The following is an 18350-nucleotide window of genomic DNA, read 5'->3' as shown; positions in this document are numbered from 1 at the left end:
CTAAGAAACCAATGTCCCAACTGGCATTCCAATTTTAGTTTACATCATTACATGATGGATTAATAGATTAGGGGAGTTATTGTTTAGATTATCCAACTATGTTGGACTGTGTGTGTCAGTTTTGGTGTTTCTGTTCCAACCACAAAATATATAAAAATCCAGTCTATTATATACTATGGATGACATTTATATATTTTTGCTATTATTATATTCATTTAGACCTGTTAAACATTACACATTACCTTTGGACTTTTATTTGATTAGCTACTATGTAGACACCAGAAATAAATGCACACAATAAAATGAAAGGGTATTTAATGACAAAAATGCTATAGTCATGTTTTTTATAACAACAGTTTTAAGCATGGAACAGTTGGACATCACTGTTTTAAATGGATGCGCTTGTTTTTAATGCTTCATCTATAGAGGTAATCCATTGTTGTCCTCTTGTACACTGGTAACATTTCAACATACAATGTTACATTTTGAAAAATCAAATTAACAAAAAACACATACAAACAAACAATTACATTTTTTAGAATTAACTCTTTTAAAACATATTTTTTGACTGGGAAAAAAAATAGCTTCAGTGGTCTTAGTACAAACTGATGGGCTGATGAGTGTGTTACCAAGTGAAAGCAAATGGCATGAGGTTGAATGAAAATGATACTGTTCCACCCCACCCCCTCCAAACATACACTCATACATATATTCATGCATACACACAGACACACAGACGGCAAAGGTCCCTCCCCGTGAGGAGACCAGGATGAGGTGGTGGAGAAGAGCAGTCAGCACACTGGAAGTGGGCTAATCGAATGTGTGGTCTCCTCCTTTCGTCCCTCCCAGTGCTTTAGTATGGTTAGTGGAGGCGGCGAATGGAGACAACTATTGGGAGGGAGCAGGTAGGCAGGTCACGTGGGTGCAGATGCTGCTAGTGGGCACTGGAAGTCCACCCTTCCTTAGCACGCCTAAGAGTTCTTCCCAGACACCTTCATTGTGATGGTCTTTACTTCCGAGTATTCCCGTAAGCCATATTCGCCCCTGCAAATACAGCGTGAGTGTAAATACCTTGTTACCAAGGTGTGGATTTATAAAAATGACTCTTAAAAAAAAGAACTTACAGTTCACGCCCAGAGCCGGACATCTTGAATCCTCCAAAAGGGCACTGGCAGCTCAGAGCATTATAACAGTTTATCCTGTAGCAAACACAAAGCGAACGCTTGACTTAAGAAGAATACTTTGTCCGTACATTCTGTTTACACTAATCGTTGCAACAAATCATTTCATTATGTTTCCATGATTGAGTTTAAAAAAGCCCGTCTGACTGAAAAGAACCCGTGTGTTGCGCTGATGTCTTGGATGGAATGGTAGTGGTGAGAGTGCCTCTTACCAGACTGTGCCGGCTTGTATGGCCGTGGAGACCGTCATGGCCTTGTTGAGGTCGGTAGTGAAGACTGCAGCCACCAGGCCGTAATCTGAGCTGTTGGCCCTTTCAATCACCTCTTCGATAGTTTTAAACTTCATGATCTGCTGCACCGGCCCAAATATCTACAGCAGGTTGCAATGATTTATCCCCAACGTTAGTTACTAGTGCATTTTCTATATGCAAAATGTATAAATCCGCAAATATATCTAGCAAGTAATAAATCTAGCAAATATATCTACCTCCTCTTTAGCGATGCGCATGTCGTCGGCCACGTTTGAGAAGACAGTGGGCTCGACGTAGAAGCCCATAAGTCCACAGGCCTTGCCGCCACACTCCAGCTGGGCTCCCTCACTAATGCCACTGTGGATAAGGTCCAGAATGTGACTCCGCTGCTTTTCACTGATCTGAAAACCAAAAGGCATCAATTTAACTGCACTGTCCTTAATCACACATCAATGACAGTGAAGATCGGGACTATTTAGGGGTACATTTGGGTTTCTAATTGTTATAATTACACTTTAATAGGTATGAAAACGTAAATGCTGTGTTTTAGTGGTGTACCTGTGGGCCCTGCTCGGTGGTGGGGTCAAATGGGCTTCCCACCACCCTTCTCTTGGCTCGCTCGACACTCCTACGCACAAACTCCTCATAGATGGGCTCCTGCACGAAGACACGCGAACCAGCCGTGCAGCACTGCCCGCTGTTGAAGAACACGCCCTGATGGGCCTGTTCCACTGCCAGATCCACTGGAAGGACAGGAGAGAGAGTTTTTAAGTTAGCACAATATAACAGACTAATATATCATACCAGACTTCAAATTACATATAGAATGAATTTTAAAATGTTTCGAATTAAATAATAAATGAAGAAATGATAAATTGCAGACATTGCTTCCTTTTACCCGCCGTGACGATATATTAACTCAGGAACCCGCTGCTCGTAAAACTCCGTAATGATGCGCACATAAATAAACTGCATAAAACTTCCCTGACACTTCAGCTCCAGGCAGCCCTGCTCTCTCCCTCTCTCTCTCTCTCTCTGTCCTGCACCATCTGGGCGTGTGATATCCGACACCCAAGTGGGGAGACACGGCCGTGGCATGCGAGGGGTTAATGAAGGCCGCTGATTTACGGCGCTGTGGGGCAACAGCCATTCACCTGATTTACTGCCCCCAGGGAGCGTCATGCGCGCCTGCTGAACGCATCTGAGAGCCCCGCGGCATCTTTTCTCCCAACGTACTGGTCTGAGGTCAGTTGGTCTGATGCACAGAGGACTGGTCCCAGATCCATAAACGTGATGTCTGTGCAACTGTGTTTGAAGATGGCCAGGGCGGCATCCTCATGCTCGTTGTACGTTTAACTTCTTCAAGATGGGTACATTTTAGTCAGTGGGCGTGCTGGGCACTATGCGCATGGTTGGCGGGGGTGTTGTGGGCTTTCATGTAAACAAGCTACAAAATGGCTTCTGGGGGCCCCTGTGTACACAACAGGACCACCTATAGGTGAAACAGGCAAAGGGAAGAACCAATAAAACAGGGCCTGAAAACTTACAGTCAGCGTCTGCAAAAATGATGTTGGGACTCTTTCCTCCCAGCTCCAGCGTAATTCTCTTCAGGTTACTCTTTCCAGCTGCTTCTTGGATCAGCTTGCCGACCTAGGAAGCAAGCGGCGCAGGGGTTTACTCACAGAGACCCGGGCCGCCACCACTACCACCACTTACTGGACCAGTAAATCAGTGGGGCGTGCCATTAAATTATTTATCAGGTTTGGGAAGGGAGTCCCTGACAATGGGCATAAACCAAAGAACAGAGACAAGGAAAACAGGAAAAAGTGCACACACATCTGGTAATTCTAATTCTAATGGGAAATCTAACTTTATACAAATGCAAGATTTGTGTGTTAAGTGAACCCATATAATATTGTTTCATGCACAATGATACTGTGAAGTATTTTGTAAATTTTAGAATGAACTCTTTTAAAACAATAGCTTCAGTGGTGTTAGCCAGCAAACTGATGGGCTGATGAGTTACTCAGTGAAAGCAAATGGCACGAGGTTCACTGATACTGTTCCACACCAAGCTCTGTAATTATATACAATACAGGCCAAAAGTTTGGACACACCTTCTCATTCAATGTGTTTTCTTTATTTTTATGACCATTTACTTTGGTAGATTCTCACTGAAGGCATCAAAACTATGAATGAACACATGTGGAGTTATGTACTTAATAAAAAGTTGAAACCTGACCTCCACAGTCACCGGACCTGAACCCAGTCGAGATGGTTTGGGGTGAGCTGGACCGCAGAGTGAAGGCAAAGGGGCCAACAAGTGCTAAACACCTCTGGGAACTCCTTCAAGACTGTTGGAAAACCATTTCAGGTGACGACGTCTTGAAGCTCATTGAGAGAATGCCAAGAGTGTGTAAAGCAGTAATCAGAGCAAAGGGCGGATATTTTGAAGAAACTAGAATATAAAACATGTTTTCAGTAATTATTTTGTTAAGTATAAAACTCCACATGTGTTCATTCATAGTTTTGATGCCTTCAGTGAGAATCTACCAATGTAAATGGTCATGAAAATAAAGTAAACACGTTGAATGAGAAGGTGTGTCCAAACTTTTGGCCTGTACTGTATGTGTATTGTACCTATTAATTGTGACTTTAGAACTGGTTTGGCAAAATATCTCTGCCCGTTATCTGATGAAGACCATGAAGGTTCACAAAAATTTTTTGCACCACGAGCTGATGACAAGCTTGTCTAATCACGTGATCCAGGACCCACAGAACGCAAAATGTTCTTTTTGCAAATAACGACGATGGTCATTTAAGAAAGTAAAGTACCAGAGCATATAAAAGATCTGCGTGAGACGAGCTCAGAGAACATTATGAGGAAATGCTGGACGACTCTGTGTTTATCAGCAAGCAGCTGGAGACTTTGTTCTAAGACTTCTGTTTCGTAACTCCACATCATCTGAGGGGCCCACATCCCTCCCACTCACCTCAGCACTAGGAACAAAAAAATATGACATTTTGTGTGTTTCCTGATAAGAAACTCGCAATCGGGAGGCTGTGAACAAAGTGATACTGGATTATCCAGAGAGCAAGCAGACAAGCCACTGTCACCAGCGTGTGACCAGTGCCACTTCCATCCATAGACAAACATTTGTACATGTTTTTTCCCCTCCATCCCATCCAACTGGCCAACTGACACTGAATATTTTCTTTTCTGTTTCCCATCAGATAGTGAGAGGAGTGGTGAAAGCGAGAAGATAGAGGGACGGGGGAGGGTGGGTGAGGACGAAAAAAAAAAGGCCCAGTTTCCTCCCTCTCAGACACCCAGTGGAACAATAGACGCCTCACTCTTCACACGCAGGGTGTTAAACGTTCAGACGTCTCTCCCTCTGATGTGTGCTGGGTGTGTACGGTAAAAAAGTGAACTCCCACTCAGTCCGCCCATCAGCATTCAGCAGAGTGCTTCTCAGGAACAGCTTTCAGGAAGTGTGACAAGTGTAGAAGAAAAAGTGTAGCAAAAAAAAAAAAAGAACTTGGGAAGAAACTACTGTGCACTTGTTACTCACCACACAGCAGAAAGGAACACCGTCGCTGGCACATTTACGTGACGTTTCGGGGGCCTGGTGCCTGTCCTGCTGTCCCCCTCTGTCGGCCGCATGGGAGAGGAGGCCAGAGGTGACTCACTGTCTGCACATTTACACGCTCTCCCAGCACGAGCTCCGAGAGCATCCTAATTGAGTCCAGATTACAGGAAAACTGCAGCGTTTTGAGGAAATACTCCGTAATCGCTGGCAGCAGAGGTGGGGAACGGGGAAGGTGGGATCCGAGTTGCGATAAATGGGAACTAGAAAAGGTTTGTGCAACGGCTGTACTGACAGTGACTTTGGTGGCCTTTCTGAACTTTATTGATGAAATACTCTTGTCAACCCAGGTCAACACTGACTATGCAGGTTTTGAAAGCGTATCAGATTTTGGGCACGTGTGTCAATTCTCCTACTAAATAAGATTGCTACCTGCTACCCTTGATGATAGTTCCATTATTTTTGTCATCCAAAAGATTATCTTTGATGATGTTTACATATGCAATAGATCAAGCACATAATGATGATAATAACTTCTTCATTCCCATGATTTAAAGCCCCTGCTGACTTATGCGCAAAGCAGTGTTGCCAAGTACCTAAATTTGTTCAGCCTCAAATCTGCCAAAAATGTGCCCAAACTCCCAGACTGTCTGATAAGTATTTAATTGCTCCAACTACATAAGTATTCTTGGAAATTTTTTTCCCCCAAAATATCAAAATATGAAACTGCCCAATCTGGCAACACTGAGCTCGAGATCCTGTCACCTCACCCTCTCTCAGTTTATCTACAGTTTCTGTTATCCAAATGAAATGCATTCTCAGCACGGTCAGCACACATCGGAAATGCACCCAATACCAAACCAAATATGCAGCTAGATGATCAGTGCTTGTATTAAAGAAATCAGACTCGCAAACTAGTGACTTTGACATTCCCTTTGATAGGCCTTCCAAAAGATCCCCTTACACGTCTGAATAATTCCACTAATAATTCCACTTTCAGAACAGAAAAACGTCAAATCACTGAGTCTATTGCCACTTCCGAAGGGAAATTAATTCACAAGGAAACTTCCTTAGAAACACACCATTCACAATATGCACATCTGAGGCTACGTGGGACATATCACAGGAGTTTGCTGTGGTTACCAAGTGTCCGTCTGTTCTGGTATCAGCAGTCTCCTACATATACATGTCTGCGAGTCTTTCCGAATCCCACACACAAATGGCTGCCTTTGTCCTAGTCTCTATTCAACAATGAGCATAAACACATCATGTAAAGCCGAGGCCGAAACATCATAAAATCCGGCACTACTGTAAACACTGTGAATTTCTGAAATAAATACTTGTGAAATATAGGTGGGATACATCAAAACACGTAAAAACGGCTGGATTTACGAGTGGGAATAATTCCGGCAAGATAGCTTGTGCCGAGTGAGTGCGTAGCAAGAAATAACTTCTGTTTACGAATTTATCAACATAACTGGTCTTTTATGTCATTGGGGGGGTGCGTACAGGCCAGCAGAGCCCAGTTTCAGTCTCGGTGCCTAACATGGTGTATCCTTGAACACAGGCGCACTTCGATTAGCTTTTTCCCATCTTTTCCGTGCTCCCAAGTGCTTGGCATGCTAAATGGAAAGCAGCGGTTTGGACACCTCAAAGCGAAACATGGGTGCTGTATTACAGACTTAAAAAAGGACCTTCCTACCCGGTTCTCAGTAAAACAGCTGTATTAGGAAGCGTTATGCAAATGCAGGTGGGCTTCTGAGCATTCCAGGCATCTTTGATCACCGTGCCCTGCTGAGAGGTGTAACTCCGGGCTATGGCGGTGGAGTAAACCCTCTTGTTTGTTATTTCGAACACACATGGCCACTAATGGGGGACCCCGGCATCTTTAAAACCACCTGTCCTTTTGTCTTGGGCACATGTTGGGCCACTCTTCCTAGAAGCGCTATTCGTCAGGAGAATTTACCTCAGTTGATCCCGTGAACGCCACTTTGTCTATGCCCATGTGCGAAGCTATCGCCGCTCCTGCGGTTGGCCCGTATCCTGGCAAAATATTGACGACTCCTGGTGGAAACCCAGCCTGTGAAAACAATATGAGAGGAAACAAGCGTTAGAGGAGAGAGAGGGACCACAGAGCCAAGCAAAACCAGCAAGGCGTAGGGGAATCCGGGCCCAGTCCGACCTTCCTACTGGATGAGCACAAGGAGGAGGGGGGGAAATGGACAGGACATTAAAAGAGACAGGGCGAACGGGGGCAGGAGAGTTGCATTCCGTACAACGGGGAGGGGCCGAGGAAAAGAAACAACGTCACGGAAGACAAAGGGAGGTGTGGGAAGGGCGAATGGGTCATCCTGCTTTACCTCCTTGATGAGGGTGCCCATGTACAGGCAGGTGAGGGGGGTTTGCTCGGCCGGCTTCAACACCACCGTGTTCCCACAGCTGAGAGCGGGCGCCAGCTTCCAGGCGGTCATCATGAGCGGGAAGTTCCACTGGATAGAAATGGCAAAAATCTGTTGGCACTCGTTCCATCACTCCATTCCATTTCTTTATTATTCAATTTTGCTAAGTCATCATTATGGACAGTGATAAATCACCCGGGTCATCACCCCCGCTTTCATCGGACTCTGTCACTCTGACTCTTCTGAGGAATTGGCTTTAAAAAGATGGGTCGCTCACAGGATGAGGAACAGAAGAGTCGTGTCATGATACGACATAGCGAAATTAATAACAGTCACTTGACTATTAGGCCTCTTGCGACACAAGCTGATCCGGGGAGGGGAGAGTGATGATGTGTAGGGGGGATATGCGGCGTGGTTCTCTCCCTCTTACTCACTGCTGGCACTCGGTGTGTGCAGCCCTGCCAGTGGCTTAAGCAAAATATACACTGACTGATAAGGACGTCAAAGAGTTCCAGGAACCTCTGCAGAGGAGGACGGGGGGGGGGCTGTGATTCTGTCCCTGTCCACACCCCCACCCTGATACGCCCACATATAAAACACATCATCCCCAAATCTCCACTCCTTCTTATAAACACTGTTCTCCCCCCGGTGGGCCTCGCCGGAGCCCACTGTGGATGCCGGAGCGGTGTTCTGGTTTGAATGGAAAATAAAGAGCGGGACACTCACTGGGATGATCTGACCGCAGACTCCGATGGGCTCGTTCCTGGTGAAGGTAAAATAATCCCCATCTGCGGCAAAACAGGGTCCAGTTAGACGGCAGAACAGACACTGAAGGCCCGGATACGGTGAAATCCGCTTAACAAAAACCCGTTCAACATTTATTCCATTTATATTGTGTCTCCATCAAGGGCACTTTTTCGAACCCGTGCTTTATACTACAGCAAACAAGTCACACACTGAGCATGTAGCCGTATGAATAGCATGACTTTCAAAAAACGAGCCAGAACTAGAAAAAGAGCATAATCACAAACGTATTTTCTGGTTCTGGTGTGACGCTGTCGTGTCACCTTGAAACTGAAATTAGAAATTAGGCCCGGAGGAGTGGAGCTGCGGCGCAGGAATGCGCCGGTGCGTGGGAGGACGTCCAGAAGCGAATGTGAGGGATGAGAGACGACCGTAGGAGTGAGTGTGTGTGTGTGTGTGTGTGTGTGTGCGAGTTACCGCTGAAACGCCGGAGATGACTGCAGCGTGAAATATTAAAAGAGAGTCACCGTCCAGCGTTTCATGATTTAAGCGTAATGGCCCGGCCCGGGCCTCGTGCGAGATCCGCTGCTTCATCTCCGCTGGTGGGCCGGTAAGAGCAGGCCAAAGAATGGCCGGCTGTTTGTTTGTGCTGTAATACTATTACAGATTAGATTGGAAAAAGAACTGAAGCAGAACATCCAGGGGAGGGACGGGGGGGGCACGGCTAGGTTTTGTTTAGCAGTGCAACAAAAGAACGGCAAGGGGCAGTTAGGACCGCTCGGGAAGGGGGGGGTGTGTGGAAGAGGTAGGATTTTACTCCGTTCCTCCCACCTTCCCCTGCTCTCTCATCTCAGCGAATGTCATAATATCCAGGACAGAGCTGGCCGGCACCACGCGCCAGTCCAGAGCGCCAGAGAGTGACAGGGGCGCAGGAGGACAGTGCAGGAATGCGCAGTAATTAAGCAGAACCACCCCCCCCCTCCCTTAAACACCAGCCCCTTTCCTCCACTCGCCCATATGGCCCTGTCCGTGCCCCCAGAGTGCGAGTCCCCCACCCCCACCAGGCACACACACACACACACACACACACACATTTCTACTGGCTGCACTGTGACACCAGAGCAGAGAAGCTGCTGTCCAGTCACCTCGGGACTCCCCGTTGCGTCTCTTTCAAACGGCTAAATTAGCCAGAACGGACCCCCAGTGGCCCCCCGCCCCGGTCCTGTCACTGTGCTCCTCCAGTGGCGGTCTCCATGGGGGGGTGGCCATTAGCACTCAGATTTACAACTGCACAGGGACGGCTGGCCTGTTTACCCTGCATGCACCTCTGCGCCCTCACTGCGTCTCCCGTCGGCTCTCACAAAGTACAGGCGCACACACACACACACACACACACACACACACACACAACTAATGCTTCAGTTCTGCATTAAGGTCTGTTGAAAGGCCATTTCTTTCCAGGAAAACATTTTGCTGATTAATTTTAAGATGTGTTTCAGTTTGGATTCTCGAATTCAGTTACATGCAAATGGAATTACAACAGAAACAAATGCCCTCACAGCCTCCATAAATAACCCCCTTCTGCACAAATATTTCCCCGTGTGCGTGTTGAGACGCTGAGGCCAAGCCAAAAGATCACACGCGTAAACTGCACCCATTCTGCTTCGTATTACTTTTATGCGTGTTTACATCTACCTTACATCCCCTGCATATAAACAAGGCAGATTATCGTACCAGTCGGAATGGTGAGACCGTGGATCTTATCTGCCCACCCAGCGTAGTACCGGAGGGTTCTGATGGTCGCCTGCAGATCTACGAAGAGAGCGGAGAGGAATGGCTTCCCACTGTCCAGAGACTCCAGCGTCTGAGGATGGAGAGGATTGTTTATGAGAGGGCACAACAGCAACAGCAGGGACACTTTCATATTTATCTGTAATATTAATCTGTGGAGGTTAAAATGGTTCCTTATCAGTAGGGGACTGAGTCAAAGTAAAGCATGATCATAAACACATGGGTCCAGGGGAACCAACCACTCACTTCTAAAATAACTTTGGCTTTTGTTCAGGGAAGGAAAGCCTTAAACCCATTGTGGCTCGTGTATACCGCTGTCCCTGCATCTTTTGTTTAGAAAATCTGCCTGTTTCTGTTTCCTTTCATCGTGGATTGGAAGCATGTGTAGATGTCTCCTTCCGACCGGGTGAAGGCATGTCACGCAACGTCAGCCATGGCACAATCTCCCTTTTATATTTTCCTCCGAGTGTTCGCTTACGTGGTCGTTAGCACCGAAAGGTCACACATCCAACCCACTGTTTGCCTCAACGATGAATTTCCAGCACTTGCGGAACAAATCCAAAATTGTTACCAAAAAATAACAAGCCCTCTGAAAAGAAAGGGCCCTGCCACCAAGGCTCAATCAAAACCCCTGAGCATCATTAGACACTGGCGTATTGTGTCGGCCCGTCTTTGTCTGATGGGAATCCCTCCTGTCCTGTCGGGGCCGAGGACCCTGGGCCGCTCTCTCGCCCTTAGTGAAAGCCGCGTCTGTTGGGGTCTGGCCCACAGAGAGGCAGGGGTCAGAGGTTACTCACTGCAAGGTAGGCGCTGTCCCTCTCCACCAGGTCAGCCAAACGACCCAGCAGTCTTCCCCGCTCTGATGCATCCATCCGTCGCCATGGGGAACCAAGTACAAACGCGGCTCGGGCGGCCTGCACGGCCTTGTCTACGTCCGCCTAGGACAGAAGTGGACATCGAATGATGTGACAGAGACGTTTCATACATGAACGAAAGTGAGAAGGATGCAGCCTAAAGTTCTAATTCCCAGTGGGGATCTCCTTAATGAACTGAAAGTGAACTGATTGTCAAGTGAAAGTGAAACGCTGCAGCACAGCACACGGTGACACAACAAAATGTGTCCTCTGTATTTAACCGCCACCCTTGGTGAGCAGTGGGCAGCAGTGTGTGGGGACGGTGCTTTGCTCAGTGGCACCTTGGCGGATGGGGATTCGAACCGGCAACCTTCTGATTACGGGGCCGCTTCCTTAACCGCTAGGCCAGAACTGCCCCAAAAAGCCCACCGATTCTGGAAGGGCTTCAGTGGATTGACTATTAGCACGTCCACTGTTTAAAGTACGAGAGACACCTCCTGTTTATCTTAGCTTCTTGGACATGAACTCAAACCCAGGAGCTGAAAAACAGGGAGGGGGGGCAGATGGAAGGGAAGCGGCTGAGAACACATAAGTCATTCTTAGTGTGAGGAAAACCGCCGTCTCTCACATGCTGCCGAACGGCAAAAACCTCCGGGCAAATATTTCACACCTCACCGATGAAGGCCAACCTGTCACCCAGTTCCCCAGTCACCCAGCATGGCGGATACCTCATCTGCCTCCTGGACGTCGCAGATCTTCTCTCCGGTGGCCGGGTTGTACGTGGGAAAGACCTTGCCACTCGCCGAGTCCTGCCATTCGTTGCCGATGAAAATCTGTAGGGGAAGAGATAAGACGGAAAGCGGTTTTTACGGAATGCCGAGCCCCTGTCCCTGTGTCCCTTCACCCTGGCCTGGGCCACAAAAAAAATGGACGTTCATAAATGAGCCGAGATGATTGGAACAGCGTGTCCTTCTGGGATGGCGTCCGGTCTCCCGCGCTCCATCTCTCATCCGCCAGGAAGCGGCGGAGTCGAGTGAGAAGTTGAGGGAGCCTACGGTGAGGATATCTGATACGAGTCCTTCTCGGCGCCGGAGCGTGTATGTTAACTGGCTGCGTAAACGTCCTTACGGCCGAGCACTCCGCAACATCAAAAGTCCCCCAGCGTAGCGAGAAGCAAAAACCAATAACGGTTCGTGAGGGTCCGTGGCAAACATCTCGGAGAAGGTGGGGTCCCCCGGGAACTCTGGGAATTTGGACGGGTGTTCCTGGCTGCCCAGCAGGACCCTCAGAGGAGCGAGGGGACAAATCCACGCAAGACAGCACACATCTCACACCGCACACGCATTTCACCACATCACCGCTCGTTTACGAGCCCATAAAACACATATCAGATTTGGGCCCCGTGATGCATTAAGAGAAGCCGTCCGTTAAATTGCCGCCTTGAATTCCAGCCTCAGAATGTTCAAGCTCAATAAAGAGACAAAGAAAAATACGGTCCGAGCTCGGAACCGTTATTTGGATTTTCTTCATGAATCCCATGTCTCCGCGGGGTACAGACGGGGCTCTCTGCACCGCTATTCATTTATGGGGGTGAAGGACCATGCTTTTGGGGCTCTGCTGACAGCCAGCCAGCCTGACAGATGTGTTTTGGTGAAACATCTGCCGACTCTGAGCCGCACGTACGTACTTTTGCGAGGCGTTGGGGCGAAGGAGTGTCCCCCGCACGTTTACTGACGTAAACTTCCAGGCCCTAAGTACCATTTCATTGGCTGTAAAGCAGGTAGAAGGCGCGAGTCGTCTGGAGGACCGCCGCAGTCTTTTTCTCCCCCACCTCCCTTCTCACATTCGCCCGTTTTCTTCGGTTTGGCCGGTTGGCTCGATTACAGGTGGGAAAAAAAGGAAAATCTCCAGCAGAAATAACTGGCTTACGAACACGGTAGGTGTTTGGTGTCGGGGCGTACCATTCGCCGGGCGGCACAGATTCCTGCGCCGACGCGCCAATTAATCTGCATTACTTTTCCTTAATTCCCACTGACAACACAACTCTCTCTCTCTCTCTCTCTCTCTCTCTCTCTCTCTCTCGGAACGTCCATCCCATGCAGCTCAGAGGCCATCTTTACTCTGCCTCTCATTAAGGGCACTTCATAAAAGTGTCAGCGGCCGTGACGAGCCGAGGGCCTGTTGCTAAAACAGAAAGGCCTGTACAGGCCAGAATTAGTTTTTAAATTTATTGGGGCCACTCCGGTGGAACGCCCCTAAATCAGGGGAGCCCCCCGACAGGCCCGACAGGCCATGCAAGGACCCCGTCAGTAGGTGGCTTTATGCTGGGGTCTCACCCCGCACATGGGAGAGGGTAAAGCAGGGACAAGTGGTGGACGCGGCCGCCATCTAAATCACGCGGAGAAAAGGACAACCATCGGCCTCCATTTGGCCCGGCCTCCCCGGTACTCGGGGGGCTTCGCACTTTTGTCTAGGCCCATTGATAGAGTTGATTGAGGCGACAAGGCCGAGCTGTAAATCAGCCCTCAAGGTTTCGCAAAATTGCTTTTCTTTCTGCGCTCTTCTTCTTTTTTTTTTTTTAAAGGGCCGAAGAAAAGGATAAAGTGCAAAAGTGCAAAATTTCAATATGATCAATCGACGCCGCCCCCCCCGCTTCGCTCCTTCGGCAAAGTTTTGTCCCGCTTGCTTCTCCCACGCAAATCCGTGGCAGCCACGGTTATTACTGTTTAAGTAGTCATTAGGCACCCGTAAATTACCCGCTTTCCCCGCTTTATTTACGACGTATGCTTAACGGCCAGGAGCGCGCGACACCGCATTCTGCGATTTAAACCGATGGCTGAGTTTGAACAGAAAGTGGTTTCTTCCGACCGCTTTACGCGGTAAATACGCCGACATCCGATCTGCGGCCTGACGGGAACTGGACCGTCCAGGTTAAGTCTTTAAGCTCAGGCCGCGGGACAGCTGCAAGCATTTAGCAGCACCCCCGGCCTCCCTCCCCGCGTCTCGCTTAAAGCCGTCACTCGTCCGGCTAATAAAACGCCGGTGGAGCGGCGGTGGAAGGCTCTTCGTGGCGGCGCCGGTCGCCTCCTCGCCTGCAGAGACGTGAGGGGCGGAGGGGGTCCGCGTACGGCAATGAGCCCGCTAAACATCTGGGGGTTTTTCTGCCATTTGTGGTGAAGCGAGCGCGACATGTGCACGGACGCGGGGGAAACGTACGTTTTGCGCGGGTTTACACGTGGAACAGGCCCAACGGGCTCAAAACAGGGCACCTGTGCCCCGAGCCTGCATATCCGGCCATCACCGCTTTCCGTCTGCCACCACGTCACGTCACTGCGTTCCTTTAATTTACATTTACAGCATTAATCAGACGCCCTTATCCAGAGCAACTTACAATCAGTAGTTACAGGGACAGTCCCCCTGGAGACACTCAGGGTTAAGTGTCTTGCTCAGGGACATGATGGTAGTAAGTGGGATTTGAACCTGGGTCTTCTGGTTCACAGGCGAGTGTGTTACCCACTAGGCAACTAACTCCCTTGATCACACATGTTCTGACTGAGGACGAGTTACTCTTGCTATAATGCGTATTCGAAACTCCGTGTGGGAAAGAGCCTCAGATGGGGGGTGTTGATGTGGTCTTTTTTTTTTCCCCAAAAATTCGACCTATTTATTGATTCTGATAATGTCCCTCACAGCATCACACAGCGCCTTTAAATATTCGCATCTGGTTGCTCCACGTAACGCAGCATCATAACAGAACTAATACAGGCCATCGAGGACCACCGGGCTTACCGCTCACCACGAGGAACGAGGGTTCAACTGAAAAAAGAGGGTGTAGCCAAGCGGCGAAAAGAGAGGGAAAACGAGGAAAATCCCAGAGACAAAAAGAAAGAGTGTGCTCACTGTGCCGGTTGCGATAAATCACCGGCCTCACCAGTGCGCCCTAACTCGGGCGCTGTTTGATCTCGAGCGCAGCGAGGTCCCCGCCGCTTTTTTGAAGTGAAAAACAGCAGAGCCGCAGGTCAGGCTCTCACCAGGCAAGGCCAGTGACCCGCGCCGCGGAGCGGGGCCATATATTACAGCCCGCAGGACAGCGGTGACCGCCGGAGGGGCGCGGCACCCATCTGCAGCGCCTCACATGCCGGCGGACTCACGCAAGGCCGACCTGGCGGGACGGCGTCCGCGCTGACCTCAGAACCAGTTTCCCACAGTTCCATCCTGCTTATCAGTACACACGGCGGTGTTGATAGTACGGGAGCGCTGGTGTAATATTAACCTCGGGACCCCCACCGCCGTGGCGCGCTGTGCAGGTATAGAGCCCGTGATTGGAAACCGGAGCTTGATTTAAAGGCAGAAAAAGGCAGATTTACTTCTCTTCGCGTGTCCACTCTAATGATGCATAATAACGCAAACCCACTCAGAACAGAGGAATCGGGGAAGGAGTCGCCATCAATTTCCCTTCCCGCTCCAGACCCCCGACCCCCAACTTTGGGGGGAAAGAGAGAAGAAAAGAGAGAAAACATCAATAAATATCCATCAGCAGCGGCTAATTTATGACTTCCTTAGTGGCACTATCAGCCCAGCGCGCGGCCGCTTCAGCCGTGAAAGGCCCGGGATTTGCCGAGAGCGGGGGGCAGGGCGGACACAAACCCAGTCCGATTCCCACCGGCGCGTTCTGGAGGGATAATGAACGATGCTGCGCTGCCCAGGGAGCTCAGGGTGTTGGTATCTAACAGCAACAGGCAGGCCAGGACAGAGCAAAATCGATATGGCGAGCCGAGGCGAGGGGCCCGGGACGGGGGCTCATCCGCCGCCCAGCGTGACGCAGCCGTCATGGATCCTCATCCCCGGCCACCTCGGCCCTTTCTTTAATGTAGTTTATTACACCGCCGGGCTGTGTTTGCAGAAGAGGGGTGGGGCGGTGGTGGATGAGAACTAGGCTGGGGGGCGGGTTGCGTCAAGGGGGTACCAATAAATCAGAAACCCCCCCGTCTCCCACACCCAGCGCTCCGGCAGGGATGGGATAGCCCAAATTCCTCGGGCCGAGCCCCGCGCGGCCCTCCGCTCTCACGTTGGCACGCATTCTCGAGAGAGAGAGAGGGAGGGAGGGAGAGAGGGAGGGAGGGAGAAGGAGATAATGGTGAGCCAGCGGTGGGACAGTGAGAGGATAACGCGCTCGCTCACTTAACACAGGTACCTCTTCACTCTTTCAAAGCGCTTTCCCCAGCGCCCAGCAGGCCTGCGCACGCCTCCCATGATGCCGCTCTGCCCCCACGGAAAAAATATCAAAACGCGCCGCACATGGGATTCCATTATTTCTTTGGTCTGGTTCACCTGAAGGAATCTCGGTATCTGCCCTGCAACTCAGGCGCATGGTTTTGTTGTATGTGATCCAAAGGTCCTCAAGCAGAGTAAAGCAGATAATAATTACATCACATCACCTACAGCCTCTTATCATCATTTCCAACAGCAGCCAATCAGTGGAAAACGACTACAGTAGGCACGTGTACATAGAAATATAATATCATCTAGAAAAATTTTATAAGAGACTTTTTGTATTCATTTTCTCATTTCTGTAGCTCAGTGTGAACCTGAAAATGTCATTTCGTGTGGCGCGTTTTCGCGCAATTCAGTAAAGAAATCGAAGTGAATCGATATTTAAACAGAAAATCGAACGAATAAAGCGCGCGTAATGCCGACTCGACGTGAATTTGATGTGGGATGTGGAGTTATAATTCCAGCCATAATCATAAAAAAATCTAAACTAAAAAACTCCATCAGCGGTCGCGTAAAACTAACACCATTAATAACGACGATGATGATGATAATAATGGAGAAATGTGCAGTAAAGACGCGCAATGGAACAAAATGTCTCTCGACTCCGCAGAACAGATCGAAGCGGGCGCCGCGTTCGGTCCCCCCGGGATTTGCGCCCGGCTCGGACCCACCTTGGTGTACTTGATCTCCGGGTTGGGCACCGGCGAGGGCATCAGCTGGAGAGATGCCATGAGCGCGGCCACGTCGGTCTTCACCTCTCCCGGGAGTTCAACTTTGCTGGAAGTCATCGCGTCGCGTCGCGTCCGTCCGGCGGGGCTCCGAGTCTCCGTCTTCGGTGCGCTGCTGCTGCTGCTGATGATGAGGAGGAGGAGGAGGATGGTGGTGGTGGTTTTTTTCCCCTCCCGTTTTATCAGGACTTTGGAATCTGTCCCGTGTTTATAACCAGGTGTGAGCGCCGCTCCATTTTTATTGGGCGGGGATCTGGCCCGTCCTCCTAATATAATTAAGCGCCGCGCATTTACATAAAGCGCGCTGCCGTGACTTCTCCCGCGTCCCAGAACAGCTTTATTCATACGTAACAAACACCTCGATCAGACGTATCTATCCACAACACAAAGTTACACTGAACGAACGGGCAACATATACACAAATATGCAGATGAGATGCGCGTTACGTCTAATTAGAAAGAAAGTGCTACGTTTTCATTTATTTGTGACCTAATTGGGCTTGAGCTGCCGTATTAAGCGAGATGCGCGTCTCACTCCAGTGTGAACTTCGCCAACTGTCCCGAGCGGGGACATCAGGGTGTCCCTCACACCTCGCCAATCCACATCGGAGACGCCGCAGGTCCGCGCCGCGCCTGCGCACTCCGGCCCTTCACAGCCCACAAGGAGTGGCGCCTTTCACACCAAAACCTGCACAGGAAGCAACTCAGGTCCCACAAAGCAAGAATATCGAATTCTTTACACACGCTCTGCGAGCGGGGAAAGTCGTTTATAAACGGTGGTAGATGTTAATAAGCTGGTCTAATAAGACTTCGTATATATTGCATAAAATGTTTGATGTAGGCAGTCAAAAGAAGCGAAAAAGAAAAAGAGCGGGGTTTCTTTTTCTTTCTTTTCGTTTCTTGCATCTGTGATGTGTTTCTCGGACACGGGGGTGTTATAATTTGTGCTTTTTATCCGTCAGCACCAGACCCCCCCGAAAGTCCCTGCCTGACAGCCCCTGTTTCACATCAAACACGGCGACAGTGATTAATGCAGAAACAGTCCCTACCTGTCCCCGTCCCCGTCCCCGTTCCAGCCCGGCCCGTCCCGTCCTGCGCTCATTCCTGCGTCGGCAGCGCCCCCTGCTGGAGAAGCGCAGCATTTCACCTCGTTCCAAATATTCCTTCGTGGACCGCGGTCAATTATTTCTTACGTTTTTAACAGACTGAGAACTTTTTTTATGCCCAGAGTGCATATTCATGTAAAGTCTGAAAATCCTGGATACGGTCTGCACGTTTCTTCGATTATTTTATAGCGTACATATTTTGAGCATCTCGGTGTTTGTGTCGACGATTTTGTATGAAATGGTTATTTGTTTGAAATGATCATTTTATAACTAGTTAACGCAGACCGCGCGCAGGAGAAATGTGCGTAAAGTGCGCGGAATTAGAGGAACGCGATTAACGCGGCGAGCCCGTGCGCGCCTGGTCGTAGCGCACGCGGGACGTTTGTGTGTGTGTGTGCGTGTGCGTGTTCTGTGTCTACTTGTCTGTGTGTGTGTG

General features: G+C 49.4%; 1 protein-coding gene across 1 annotated transcript; it reads right to left on the bottom strand.

Moving 5' to 3' along the window:
- Positions 1 to 298: 298 nt before the first annotated feature.
- On the bottom strand, positions 299 to 16869 carry aldh1a2 (aldehyde dehydrogenase 1 family, member A2). Its single transcript, XM_028956445.1, has 13 exons — positions 16753 to 16869; positions 11536 to 11640; positions 10751 to 10891; positions 9897 to 10026; positions 8145 to 8206; positions 7380 to 7508; positions 6986 to 7099; positions 2980 to 3082; positions 1991 to 2175; positions 1669 to 1833; positions 1394 to 1551; positions 1125 to 1199; positions 299 to 1044 (listed from the first exon to the last, which is right to left on the bottom strand). Exons 1-13 carry the CDS (start codon positions 16867 to 16869, stop codon positions 972 to 974), a joined length of 1557 nt encoding a protein of 518 aa, XP_028812278.1. The 3' UTR covers positions 299 to 971.
- Positions 16870 to 18350: the final 1481 nt, after the last annotated feature.

Source organism: Denticeps clupeoides, chromosome 16 (genome assembly GCF_900700375.1).
Source record: "Denticeps clupeoides chromosome 16, fDenClu1.1, whole genome shotgun sequence".
In the NCBI taxonomy this organism is placed as follows: domain Eukaryota; kingdom Metazoa; phylum Chordata; class Actinopteri; order Clupeiformes; family Denticipitidae; genus Denticeps; species Denticeps clupeoides.
The sequence above is the reverse complement of the archived record's forward strand: the minus strand, read 5'-3'. Positions and strand labels throughout refer to the sequence as shown.

Bases quoted from the DNA above. Each gene is read 5' to 3' on its own strand.
- aldh1a2 (XM_028956445.1), bottom strand. From the start codon at position 16,869: ATGACTTCCAGCAAAGTTGAACTCCCGGGAGAGGTGAAGACCGACGTG. The intron at 2,176-2,979 runs GTAAGTTTTCAG...CTGTCCTTCCAG, and splicing joins CATTTTTGCAGACGCTGACT to TGGATCTGGCAGTGGAACAG. The intron at 1,045-1,124 runs GTAAGTTCTTTT...CTGTATTTGCAG, and splicing joins TCCGGCTCTGGGCGTGAACT to GGGCGAATATGGCTTACGGG.